The following is a 14144-nucleotide window of genomic DNA, read 5'->3' on the forward strand; positions in this document are numbered from 1 at the left end:
CCGATCGAGTTTACCCTAGATCGACAGCCCTCGCGAAAAACAACCCGTCGGCCAAAACAGAGAACTGATACTCTGTCTCTCTCTCTCTCTCTCTCTGGGACGAAACGAAGCATTTTGGGCTTCATCTGAGAGTTTTTTCTCTTAGGTGACGGCTCCTCCTCCTCTTCCTTCGTCAGGTGCTTGCCTTGTCTCCAAGAATTGGAGCTCAGGACTTGCAGGACTATCGCTGATGGGGCCTTGTTGCGATTAGCCGAACACTGTGGTTCGCTACACTCCCTCCTCTTGTATGATAGGGGAAGCCGTGATGGTCTCCACCATTTCATGAGCCAGTACAGGTCTACTCTTCGGAAGCTCGACCTTCGTCTACCTCTTGACCTCGACAACGAACACCTCTCCGCACGGAATATCAGGGGACTCGTAAGCCTTCGCCTCCAGAGCTGTTGCCTCGTCACCGGTGAAGGACTCAAGACCCTGAATTCCACCGTCAACGCTGAGCTTGAAGAATTGGCCCTCATCAACTACGACGTCATCAAGAGAGAACCTGGGTTGCTCACCACTTTGGGTCAGAGCCTCAGGGAGCTCCGTAAATTGGATTTGTCCTATAACGAAATGTTACGCGATAAGGAACTCGTTTCCATGCTCGTCTCCTGTAAGAATCTGGTTGATTTAAATTTGAGAGGCTGCAGAAGGCTTATGGGTGCTACTCTGCTTTCCATGTTCAAAAGCTGCAAGCTTTTGGAGACCATCGACATCAAGCAGTGTTGCAGGATTGAGGCTGACAATGTTGAGTTCTTTCTTCTCAATTCCTCAAGACTCTGACAAGTCCATGTTGAAGAAAGCAAGCTCTCTGGTGTTGCGAAGACATGGGCTTCCCAGAAATTCATCAAAATTGTTGATTGATCGAAGATTCAACTGTAAAGAACAGAAATTTAATTTTAATGTTCAGAATTTCAAAGTTTCAAATCAAACAATATCTCAAATGTAATGTATCAATTCCACTTTAATTCTGTTTCCCAATAAAAAAGGGGGGCGGGGGGGGTTGTGAAATCCCAGATACCGTCCTGGTTTTTCTTTCTGTTTAATTAATTTAGAATTCAAATACTTCTGCCTCTCTAGTTTTGTTTATGTCGTTGAGGAAATAAAATTTGAGCTGGAATTTTGATTTGGGTGGTTTTATAAATTGGAAACCAGTGATGTTATCCTACTCATGGTAACCAGTGAATCACACTCTAAATCTCTTTTTAGTTATTACTGATCAAGAAGCTTTTGGTAGAGTATTTGACCCTAAATCCTGGAGGAGTGATCAAGAAGCTTTTGTTAGAGTTTTTGACCCTAAATCCTGGAGGAGCAGATCAAATCGATGTAGATGTAGGACTATAACTCTATAATGCCCAACATCTCAACGCTCTTCACGGGTAACTTTGGCATACCTTACACGTGGACAGACAACTTAGAGAGGATAACTAAAGGACCTAAACTGTAATATCATGTTGAAAGGTCCAACCCTTAAAAAAGTATTGGGGAACTTTTGGTGTTCATTTACTAGTTGATACTCTCCACCTAATGGTTGGAACTTTTGGATTGGAATCTAACATGATATGTGTTCATTCCAGTCTCACATTGGTTCTGGGACCTTGGGTGTCTTCATATACTATTTGGGTCCCTGCCCTATGCCCTCTTTAAGTCCAATTCAGTGCTTTTGGTATCAAGCACAGCTGGCCAACAACTTGGTAAGGCAACTAAAATGAATTCTGTAGTTGATGTGTGGTACCAGATTATTAAGTTTTGAAGTTCCAACCATTAATGCTCCAATTCATCAACATGAATGATTCAAAACCCCAAAGCCCCACCCATATTATACCTCTCAAGAACCATCTGGCAACTCCCAGTTTAGAGTGTGCACAGTGCTTTTGCCATAATTGGAAAGACAAAATGAACAGCTCAACTGAACTTCCTCCTTCGAAGTTCCCCAAGATTCATGATAAATCAGCATTTAGTCGTAGAGATGCACCACAGCAATAGAAGTGTAAAATACTATGCATGCATCCCCTTTTTCTATTCTTGATAACTGAATTTGCAATTTTGCATGACATTCCCATGGTTTCATGCTCTCTCCAATCTTCCATTCCAATCTACATAAGACATACCATTCTTCAAAGATTAATCTTGAATCAAGACGGTAGCTGCAGACTAGAATTCATCTATATAAACTAAAGTCACAGTTTACATTATACTAAACTCATAAACCAAACTCAATCCACCATTTACATTATAACACCATAAAAATGCCTAAAAAAGTCACAGAGATAGAATCCCAAACCAAAGTCTGGACAAACTCAAGTCTGGACAGCATCCCAAACTAAGGTCACAGAGATAGAATCTCACAAAATCAAGAAAATGTTGGGACAATTACAGGCTTGGTGGATTCGAACCACCATATCATGGGTGTAACCCCATGTGCTCTACCATTTGAGCTAAAAGCTTGAATTAGGACAGTTCTTGAATTAATACAAGTTGGTATTATTAAACTCACTTTCTTCATAAATTGTAGGGTACAGGGACTGCATTTATTGATCCCAAATGTCGATTTTTTAGATTTAATATTCTCACCCACTAAACCCACCAAGCAAAGAGCTTAGTATTATGGGAGGTTGGTATTGAGAGAGAAATAACATTCTTGTCTAGTGAAGATGTCACCTTCAAGTAGCATGTTTCACATTCTTCACCCATAACACAAAGCACAAACAAGATTACTCTTCAAAGGGGACCATTTGAATAGTGTCATGAAGAGATTGCTGGTATGAAAAGAAAAAAAGAAAAGAAAATAATGAGAATAAACAGAGGACTTGGAGCTGAAACATGTAAAAGGGGAACACAAAAGAACAGGCAAGTGATGCAAAAAGCACTTGAAATAATACAATATATATCCTGTCAATGAGAAATGTAACAGGATAAGGGCAACACTGCAAACTTAAAGATTACCAAAACCCAGGAATTCAAAACAAAACTGCTCCAATATGGCATATGGATGATTTTTTATGTACCTTAAGAGGAACTTAGTCTGCAAACAAAATATAGAAGACATATTACTGTAAAATTATCCATTAAAGGTCAAAATGAGCGAAGGTAAAGCAAAAAAACAAAAAGCCTAAGGGAAAAAACTCTGAGATGAAGCCCAAAATGCTTCGTTTCGTCCCACACAGAGAGAGAGAGAGAGAGAGAGAGAGAGAGAGAGAGAGAGAGAGAGAGAAGAGAGTACCAGTTCTCAGTTTTGGCCGACGGGTTGTTCTTCGCGAGGGCTGTCGATTTAGGAGAAACTCGATTCGAGGCCGACGGGTAGCTGAAGGATTGAAGCTCTTGAAACTCTCTGGTTTCGTTTTCCCTCTTTTCCCCCTAGTTTTTTCTTTCAGTTTCGGTTTTGAGAGGGAAAAGGGGAGAAGAGGAAGGTTTACCTGTGTTGGGCGCGGGCTTCTAAAACAAAAACCGTAGGATTCTCAAAACCACGGTAGATTGAGATTTCAAATTTTCATTGCACACCTTGCGTTAGATCGTGTCAGCGATACGTATCGTAATCATGAAAGAAATTGGATGAGGATTAGAGAGGCTGGAATTGGAATCGAGCCAAATCACTGAAGGGACCGTCAAAAGCACCTTCATTTTGCAAATTCAAGCATTGATTCTAAATCTGGTTCATCATGTAATAATTCAAGTTCTAGGGACACTTCAGATAGGCTCAGGTTGGCTGTCCGTCATAAGCCACTCCACAGTGTAGGGTTATCAATCCGTCGGGCTGGGTCCCATTTTGTTGGGTCTAATCGGGCTTGCCCATTCAAGGACCTCGCACCATGACCGGTCCATTTAAATAATTAGCCTCATATGCCCATCATCCTACGGTCAATCAGATACGAATCCTTAATCGAGCTACTAATAATCAGGTTAAATAGTTAATTAGTCATTTATTTCCAATCAAGCTTTATATGTGTTGGGCTAAGTAAAAGGACTCTAATTTGATTTTAAATGTGTCAGGCTGAGTTGGGTTAATAATCAGTCGAAGGTCCCATCAGGTTGCAACCTTACATTGGGAATGACCAATTATAAACTGACTACACTTGAGCCAAGCACGTTATCAATCAGGTCGGGCTCACTAGGCCAGGCCTCAAACTAACATCCCTACCCCACACTACAAGAAATATGTATATAAAGTAGTGGTAATTATCCTTTGAATAACAAAAAATATCGCTATTAAAATTGGTGGTGATTGTTGGGAATCAATCGCAAAATGATTGTATGTCGTATAACATTTGGCAATAGTAATATTTAACCTCCGTGAAAAATAACCTTAGTGTGAATTATCGCCACTACATAACCTGAATTATTTAGCATTAAAATTTTCTAAAGGTTTACTTTCAGCGGTGGTAAATGTCTCCCCTGAATAAACTATGAAGGAGGTTAGGTATGTCGTCGATTTTCTTCAAACTAGCAGTTCAACCAGTAGAAGAACTGGGATGGAAGGGGCATAGATGATGCAATTTCCCTCACGAGATTGCCTGAATACAAGGATTGAGAGAATTCTTAACTTTTTAGATAAAACAAATTTCGGACAAAATGACCTTAAGCCAGTAATTTGGAGATAATTGTCTGCTCCGATATCGGTTTAGGGTGATTCAAATTGAGAATTAAAGAAAAGAACTGAGGCTACAACTTTCATGAAATATAAATTATACTATGGATGAAAAATGGCTTAAAAAGGCTGTCAAGTTACTACAGTTACTCAGTCTAAATCTAAAAACAATTGCTTCAAAAATTCAACTCTTCTAAGTTGGATTTTTTAGGAGTGTGACTTCAACTCTTCAAGGTTGAAAGCTCAGTTTTTCTAAGCTGATTGAAAGCACAATCTCTTTAAGGATGAGTGAAACACAACTTGGTTTCATAAGAAAAACTCTTTAAGGTTCATAAAAAGCTTAAAGCAACTTTAAAATTTTCTTTGATTCAATTGTATCTTTCCAATTCAAAATGTGTCATCTTTATATAAGACTACAATCATTTATCTAGGAGACTGCAAACATCTTTTAGAATTTCAAGTTGTGACATGGACCAATCACAAAATATATTAGAAAATAAAACTCAATAGAAATCTTAAAAATATAAAATGTAATTGAGGTCTTCCACTTGTTGAAGTTTCCCATGCCTTGATTCAAGAGTTGAAGTCTTCCAATGCTTTGTTGCAAGACTCAATACTTTGATTCTTATTTCAAAATGAGTAGTAACTTCCAAGTAGGCTTTCTTTATAGTTTTCCAATGCTAGCTCAAATGCCAAACTTGAGCTCACAAGTTGAAGAGTCAAATGAATTGAGGTGAAAATCCACTAAGAATGTGAAAAGTGCCAACCCTAAAAGCTCTTACGATATCTCCACCATTGATTACATTTGAGTTTCTATGGCTGAGATTATCAAGGCATAGGAGACTTCAACAAGTGGATGACCTCAATTACATTTTTTATTTTTAAGATTTATATTGATTTTTTATTTTCTAATGTATTTTGTGATTGATCCATGTCACAACTTAAGCTCACAAGTTAAGGAGTCAAAGGAATTGAGGTGGAAATCCATTAACGATGTAAAGAGTTCTAATCCTAAAAGCTCCTACGATATCTCCATTATCGATTACATTTGAGTTTCTATAGCTGAGATTAAACTTTAAATTACATAGTAAAGACAAAAAAATGTTAACCATGGGCTAAGGTAAATACTAGGCCTTGGGCTAAACTTCATGTGTTGGTCGGGCTTACATCATTGGCCCTGCATCAATAGGGGACTTTTCCGAAGGCAGGAGGAGAGAGATAGACATAGATATGAGTATACCAGCAACATAACCAATATTTTCTCATAAAACTATTTATTATTACAATAATTATATTTTTAGGGCAAGAGATTGTTACCTAATCATGTAACCTGTGCACTAATATGGGGCCAATGAGAGCACGTGCAAGGGCATCGACAATGATAGAGTTTTGTGGTTTTATAGGGGATGGGGCGATAATTCCATACTTACATTCTATGAAGAAGAGAAAGAAGAAGAAGAGGAAGGAGGCGGAGGGAGAAGAAATAAAAGCTTTAAAAAAATTGTTAAGAAACAAAATGAGGAAGTAAGTGGGAGAGGTAATAAGAGGTAAAAATGATGGGTAATTTTGCCATTTTAAAATAATAGGGAAAACAAGGAAAGAGAAGTAAGAATTCACTTTTGGAGGAAATTCGAGGTGAAACTTTTGAAATGGAAATTCGAAAAAAATATGGGTTAAGTTTAAGGGAATGATAGAAGATTTTCCTTTTATTATTGAAAAATTATCTTGTACCACCCTGCTTTTTAAACCTTATGAGATATCACCTTAAAGTGTCATAAATAATCGACCGTACCCCTAAAGCCTAACACCATTAGTTTTGAAGTGGAAAAGACCTTTTGACATGTTATGCATGACACCTCTTTTTGCTTGTAATTGTTGCAGCTTTGAGAAAATGTTGTTCTAATGGCTTTTTTCCCCCCTCTGATAGAAACAATAATGACGTTCTTCAATGAACCCTCAACTAGCCCCCATCACCACCATTCTCTCTGCCCCAACGTCCACCATCCATGGCTTCTTCCTTCTCTCCACAACACCTAACCCCCTCTCCAACCACAACCATAGTTAGCAATTCGGCCCAATAATTCGCGAATTATTCGGCCAAACCGAATTTTAAAGAATTTTATCAAAAATTCGGACCGAATCCGAATTAAAAATAAAATTCTTAAAAATTCGCGACTTTTTCAAAAATGAATATAATTCGCGAATAATTCGGACCGAATCCGAATTAAACCGAATTATTCGGTCCATTTAAACATTATTTAAAAAAAAACCAAAAATAAAAAAAATAAAAATAAAAAAAAAACAATTTAAAAAAAAAAAACCCCAATAAGATTTTTTGACCGCTTTTTTGACCGAATCCTTAAATTAATCGTCCGAATTATTCCGAATAATTCTCCTTCCGAATAATTCCCGAATCCGAATTTGCTAACTATGACCACAACCATAGCCATTACTATCGAATATCAGTTCCCGACGTCCAGCCATCGATTTGAATAGAAGCCCTAATGAGAACTAAACTGAAAATAGAGTAGCACACCATTTGGGTGTACCTCGATCTAGCGGAAACTTACCAAACTACTATTTGAATCGAACTGGAAAACTGATTAATGCTATGTCCAGATAAAGTTCATTACAGTTATCAAATCGGAAACTCTCATCTTAGGTGTGTCTGTTCTGGGAATGGCGTTCTTGATTGATCTTCAATGTTGGGTCGCTTAAGTTGGAAGAGAAGCCCTAAACAGACAACAGAAAATGAATCAAATTAATGACAAAAAAGTAGAAATCGAAAGGCAACAAATCAGTGAAAACATTCAGAATTCCATAACAAATACGAAGAACAAAAAAGAACTATTATCATATTCAAATTATTTAAAAAAAAAAAGAAAAAAAATTCATCTCCATAGAAAGGGGAAAATGTAGAAGAAGCTGCAAATGGTACAGACAGTGGATGATTACCTTGAAAACCTTTAACAGCCCGTTTCACTTTCTTCGTACATCCTTTGCAACGCAAATTGACAATCAAAATCACTGTTATCGATCCATCTTCCTTCTTCCCACCGTCGTCCTTCGTCTCTTCAACCTTCTTTCTAAAGGACGTAATTCCTCTCATATACAATTATATGATCTTGCCATATGTTCATAGAATCACAAATTAAAGAATAATGAATCAACGATGCATACCTTTCACCATCAAATGTGAATAATTGATTGCCATTATATCATTCATGTATCTTTATTCCTACAACCACAAACACGAATACAATGGATCATCTAGGTTTCTCCCACTAGCTCTCTTTAATGCTCTCTAGCTGATGGATCCAGTAATGAGAGTAACGTCAAGATAGAAGAAGGATTTAGAGTCTTATTTTATAAAGTTTTTACACCCTCCTATCAAGGTGTGCCAAATAGAGTAGGATTTTTTTTCCTAATTAGACGAGGAGTGGATTTCTTATTTGGAATCCAATACTAGAAATTGATATCGGTAATTGGTATATGAGATAATAATAAGAAATATTCAAAAGAATATTCCTACACTTTTCACCTTCATTCTGGCTTTGATTCTCCTTCCGCACAGAGAGAGACAGAGAGATAAGCAATGAAAACACAATAAATTAAATTCCTAGAAGATATCGGGACTTCAGAGTTTAGAGAGAAAGAAAGAGGGCAACCCACCTCATCCATTGGCTTAATTCCCTTCCTGTTCCAGTATGAATGACTTGGAGAAGGAAGTTAAGGCACTTGGAAACTTACCAAACTACTATTTGAATCAAACTGGAAAACTGATTAGGGCTATGTCGAGATAAAGTTCATTACAGTAATCAAATCGGAAACTCTCATCTTAGGTGTATCTGTTCTTGATTGATCTTTAATGTTGGGTCACCTAAGTTGGAAGAGAAGTCCTAAATATTCGATTCTATGTTGTCCCATGAATTGGGGGTTTTTACATCACAAGTAAAACGGGTAAACTTGTCATTTAAAAAATATCAACAATGCCACTTCATCACTTGACCCTTGAGAGCTAACGGAATGGATTTAAAAGACATTATTTTTTCAAAACAGGGTATGCACTAGGTATTTTTGACAATTTAAGGTGGCATCTCATATAGAGCTTAAAAACATGGGTGGTACAAGATAATTTTCCTTTATTATTTAATAACTTACTTAGCGGCAGTTTATATTTACCGTTGTTCAATGCTATTTTTATTTTACACAAAAAGAATGCTTATTTTATTTTAAAAAATTGCTAATAGCAACGGTTAATTTACCATTTATTGTTCTGGTACCCAATCGATTGTAATATCATAAATTAAAAATCGATCATTTTTGTTTTGATTTTCACTCTATAACAGAAGTTTAAGTGAGAAAATTTTGTTTCATAGAATGTTTTATCAATTTATTTCCATTTGTATCTATGGCAAATTCGAATATGAGTAGAAAACCATCTTCTCTTTGTCAAACATCATAAATTTAAAGAAAAAAGAATGCTACCTGATCATGCACTTCTACGCCCATACACAAGGGTGGTAAGATGATCACCCTACCCCTATTGGTTGCCTTGATGCATGCTACCATTAAACCCATGCTAGCGTAGGGCCATGAGACGAGGTAACGTGTTCTCTCCCTAGACTGGAGCAACCCACCTGCCCCTCTTTATCCCTTCTCCAACCCCAGCCACCACAGTGTCCCCACCCTTTCCCTTTCCCCACACCGAACAACTTCAGTTTGATTTGGTTTTAAACATTTGCTTTCAATTTCGATTCCAAATTAACACCCCTTATTTCTGTGAGCTAGCAATGTCGAGAGCGAATCAATGATGGTTGATCAATAGGAGCAAAAGGAGAGAATTGGATCATGATCAGAAATTAAATTGAATAGAATCAGCCGAGATCTGAGATTCGGAATCAATTCACCGAAAGTGATTATGGCTGAGACCCACTGTGCTAATTACTTGATTAGTAAACGATGCAAAGCTAGTGTAGAAGGCCGAAGCCTTCGGTTTCCCAACATTCCATTCCACCGTCCTCCGCGTCTTTGTGGTATCAAACCAGATTCTTGCTTTTCTTTTTCTCTTCTTTTCTAACACTTTCTTGACCCAGTCTACTCCTTCGCTTTACTCTATGTGGCATATTTCTATTGGTTCTACTGCTTGACTATACACGTGGCTTAATCTTGTGTCTTTTATCAACATTCTCATTCCACCGATCTCTAAATCCAAATCCCTCTTTGCTACCCCAACTCTCTCTCTCTCTCCCCACCCCTCTTTAAATAGCTTCCACCATCCCCCAATTACAACCAGCTTAGATCTCTCTCTCTCTCTCTCTCTCTCTCTCTCTAGCACAGGAATGAGCGGCTCTGGTGATTATCAAGTGCACATCAAAAGTGATCAAACTCCCAAGACGGTGCCGGGGTGTAGGGTACCACCAAAGACGGGTGGAGTTCCCAAGGCCAAGAGAGGGGATGTTAAGAAGAAGCACATGATTAAAGCCATTGGTAAAGCTATAGTATGGTTCACATCTCACCATTCCTAGCTATTTAAACGGACATCTTCTCCACTTTTCTCTTCCTTTTAATTTGTCCTTATTAATATAAATGTTAGCTCAGTAGTGATTATTAGTATGGAAGAGAACTTAGCTAGCAGAGTTGAATATGTAAGCTTGACACATCATCATCATCATTATCATCAATATATTCATGTGTGTATGTTTTGTTTGCTTGCGATGACCCTTATTTTTCCTTTTTCCTTTTTCCTATCAAATTAAAATCATTGGAGTAGGTTGATCTTTTCACTAAGCATATATTGATGGCCAGGACGATCTTGATTCTTGAATATCTTCATAAATTAGGGTTCAAAATCTAATCTTAATACAAAGATAAAATACAGGATAACTACTAGTCCCACGGACTCATATTGACCCCAGTTAAAGAAACTATTCCATGTGTGGATCAAACATCGTACACAAGAACTCGCTCCCTAACTACTTAATTGCTTACCCTATCGTAGCTAGGGAAACTCGATGCATGTGCTTCAGGCTCGTTATTTCCTTCTACATACACCAAAATGGGGAGTTGGAATGCAAAAGCCAATTTTGTCCTGGCCCATAAAAGGGACATGTCTTAGGACGTCACTATCAATGCCTACTCTTGGGCTTTTCTCGATCTTGTCCCTGGGCTCCTACTTGATCTGAGGTATATTTTAATGGGTTGGGCCTAGCATACCTAGACCCAGGCCAATGCAAACCCTTGTGAATTGGCAAACAGGAAATCTATCAAAACCCATGCAAGCCATTCAGAGTGCCATAAAATAATTCAGTTAACATAATCTCCCCTCCCCACCACACTACACCACAATCAAAATAATTCAGAACAACTTCAAACCATGTGTTCTTCTATAATTTTGACAAAGAAATGCAATCAATTTCTTTTACAAAATCTCAAGTACTTCAGATAATAATTAGGCTCCAAGAGATCCTAAACAGAAAAATTAGATCGAGTTTTTCTTTCATTGAAGGGGAATCCCTTGACAGGTGCGCACAGGAGGATATTGGGAAGGTATTTAGTGGGACATATTAAAACCCTATAACGATTTGTGGACCATAAGATGATGTGGTGAATCGAGCAAAACTTGGCTGCTTGCCTGTGTTGCAGCCAAGTAGCTACAACCCCTGGTACCAGCCAAAGGAATTGAATCTCAAGTGTAGGGTTGGAGAAACTCACCCAAAGTGGGTATTTTCAAACCTGCCCCTAGGATTCCATTCCCTTGGCTGCTACCATGGGGTTGCAGCTAGCAACAGCGAAATTTTGTCTGAACCGAACCTTCCTGTGCAGTGTAAGAAAACTTTGTCCAAAATATTATTGAGAAGTGAAGGTCAATTATCCTTTATGATTTTACTTCAACAAAATTAATGACAGTTAAGAGAACCATTAAGTATGAACACAAACCTTACTTTTTGATCCATTGAGAATTAATGGCACAGGCTCTTTTCTTTTTTTGGTAATGAAAAAAGGGTGCTTTGTGGTAGTAATCATAGCCCCCAAGACAAGCCCCCCGTACGGCAAGCAGTGCTTCCGCAGGACCAATGGACAATAGTGGAGCATGCCAAGACTTGAACCCACAATCAGCCGACTCGAGCAATGATGGGTTGAGGACATTTTCACCAGAGGCTCTTTTTCAAGACAAAGGATCACTCACTTTCCTGAATTACTACATCACTTGCATGAACAGTACCATTTAGTGTGGGGTGCCGGTGATACTCTGGCCTTCTTCTTCTTCTTCTTGTTGGATGAAACCCAACAAACTTTGGGCACTGACAAGGCTACAGCATCACGGTCACTCCTTGTACTATTGCTACCGAAACTTTCCATCCGTGGCAGAAACAGACTCAATATATACCTTAGTTGCAGGAGTTCAAGAACCAAAACTCCAGAATTTGTAAAGAGAAAGAGACAAAAGAATGGATAAAAGAGGAAAAAAATGAAGCAACTTTAATTTTTCTTTACTACCAGATACACTTTCCTATTTATAGGGATTAGCTGTAGAATTCTGTTACAATCCGACAGAATCAATTAACCAGTTACAACCAATTAACTGATACAAAATCCAAGCTTCCATTAATGGAAATTTTGAACTCTCCGGATTAGATTCGTCCGATCCCTCCAGACTATACGAATCCATCACCCCCTCAAGGCCTCAACAATCTTCCCTACCCAACTAAACTACAAAAAAGCAAGAGAAAACAACCATTAAACCACCCACTCCCATAGAAAAATGGTCGGAAAAAGAATTCCAATAGAAGAAAAATGAAGAGAATGACCCAAAAAAAAAAAAAAGCCCTTTAGTCCCATTAATTAGCACTCAAGTTCCCAAATGTGATGGTAAAGCTCTACTCTGTCAACTACAAATTTCCGGGTTTTCCGGTGATTGTAATAACCTCTCTATACAAAAGAAGGCAGGAGGAGGAATCCTAGTTCCATCATCATGACCCTTTTCTTTTCTGGGCATAATTGATCTTATAGGGGATATAGGGCCATGGGAATCACAAACTCAAGTGTATCTCAAACAGGGGAGGGGGAATGGAAAAGAAAACAGAGGGGGGGGGGGGGGGGCTAAAGGATAATGAATGAAAAACCAGCTTTATTTACATTCACTGATTCAGAAATCTGCATCTTTTAACAAAGAATGGGAAATTGAAATCAGAATCTTCTAATCCAACATTAACTGAAACTCACAGCATATCTCACTTATCTGCGTACACAATGATCATCAATGATTAGTCACATTTTTCTCCATCAGTTGAGCTATATAATCAAACATCAGCTTCTTCACAGACCTTCTCCTTGGTGGAAGTACTGACCCTTTCTTCTGCAAATTGATCCAGCTGGGTACCTGGGCTTCATGATGAACGGCCCCTTCACCAGATCTCCCATCCATCTCTGTGATAGTTTCTTCCAATCTTTCTTTTCTCTGATTTTAATGATACTAAACAGTACGATTAGCTCAGATGGGGAAGTGGAAAGGCTGGATAGGACCTGTTTTATAGAAGAAGAACTTTGAAATTTTGATTCCGTGTCTCACATTCACACTTGGTTTTCTTTGGAAAATACCTTCGAATTGATCTGTTTCTCTCTCTTCCTCGCGAACTCATCACATTGCTCCAAATGCCGGTTGAACCAGATTCCTTGACATTTTGCTAGTTGAACCATGGACCAAAAAAACCTATATCTTGGTGGTTTGTCTGGTCCATCTTACAAAGGCCGCAGATTTTGCCAAAAAAAAATTATCAACGCCCAGAAGTTAGGTTAGCGTATATTTTTCATGAATGTAGATCCGGTTCACTCCCTAGATGCCAGTGGTGTGGTTGACCCAATTCATTGGTCGATCCACTACCAACCCTTAATCTGCTGAGTTTAACTAACCTACCCAGGGTGAATTGACGGACTGAAAACATGAGAGAGAGAGAGAGAGAGAGAGAGAGAGGCCAAAAGGATTAGAAACTTGGGAGTTAAGCAAAAGAACGTGCCATTACTCCAAAAAAGTCCCTAAATCGACCGGAGATCTATACTGAGAGGATATTACAGATTCCTTGTGGGGCCACATCTAATTGGGAATAAACTGGAGCCACTCCTTTTCTCAATAATAGAAAACCATTATTCAGATTGGCCAGTGAAAAATACCTTTGTGTTTCACTTAGGAGCAATGGAGTGGGGCATTCATTCCTCATCTTGGACAGAGACTTCCATGCCCTAAGGAACATTCATGTGTCGGGTGTTATATTTGTGTGGGGTTATATATTTGTTCCCTAAGAGGCAGTGTACATGTGAAAGCAACAATATTTTTGTCTTTAATGGAGGAAGGGGGATCATTTCACCCTCCCCTTTGTCTAAGCGCTGAGAGTCTAGATCGTTCATGGTTTCTATAAAAATAATAATAATAATAAATCCTTCATGGTACTATTAATTTTTTTTTTTTTTTTTGCCCTTTTTGGGTAGGATTCATGGTACTATTATTACTTCTTAGATTATCAAT

General features: G+C 38.3%; 1 protein-coding gene and 1 long non-coding RNA gene across 2 annotated transcripts; one reads left to right on the forward strand and one right to left on the reverse strand.

Annotated features, from left to right (window-relative positions):
• Window positions 1-237: 237 nt before the first annotated feature.
• LOC122061189 (EIN3-binding F-box protein 2-like) lies at window positions 238-968 on the forward strand (the record flags this gene model as incomplete). The annotated part of the gene is given in 1 exon segment (XM_042624407.1): window positions 238-968. A coding segment is annotated over 1 exon segment (498 nt). The 3' UTR covers window positions 820-968.
• Window positions 969-7213: 6245 nt separating this feature from the next.
• Window positions 7214-7702, reverse strand: LOC122063071. The gene is made up of 2 exons (XR_006135198.1): window positions 7577-7702; window positions 7214-7354 (listed from the first exon to the last, which is right to left on the reverse strand). It is a non-coding gene; the product is annotated as an uncharacterized LOC122063071 (long non-coding RNA).
• Between the last annotated feature and the right edge of the window lie 6442 nt (window positions 7703-14144).

The sequence above is a fragment of the Macadamia integrifolia genome, chromosome 2, assembly GCF_013358625.1.
Source record: "Macadamia integrifolia cultivar HAES 741 chromosome 2, SCU_Mint_v3, whole genome shotgun sequence".
Classification (NCBI taxonomy): Eukaryota; Viridiplantae; Streptophyta; class Magnoliopsida; order Proteales; family Proteaceae; genus Macadamia; species Macadamia integrifolia.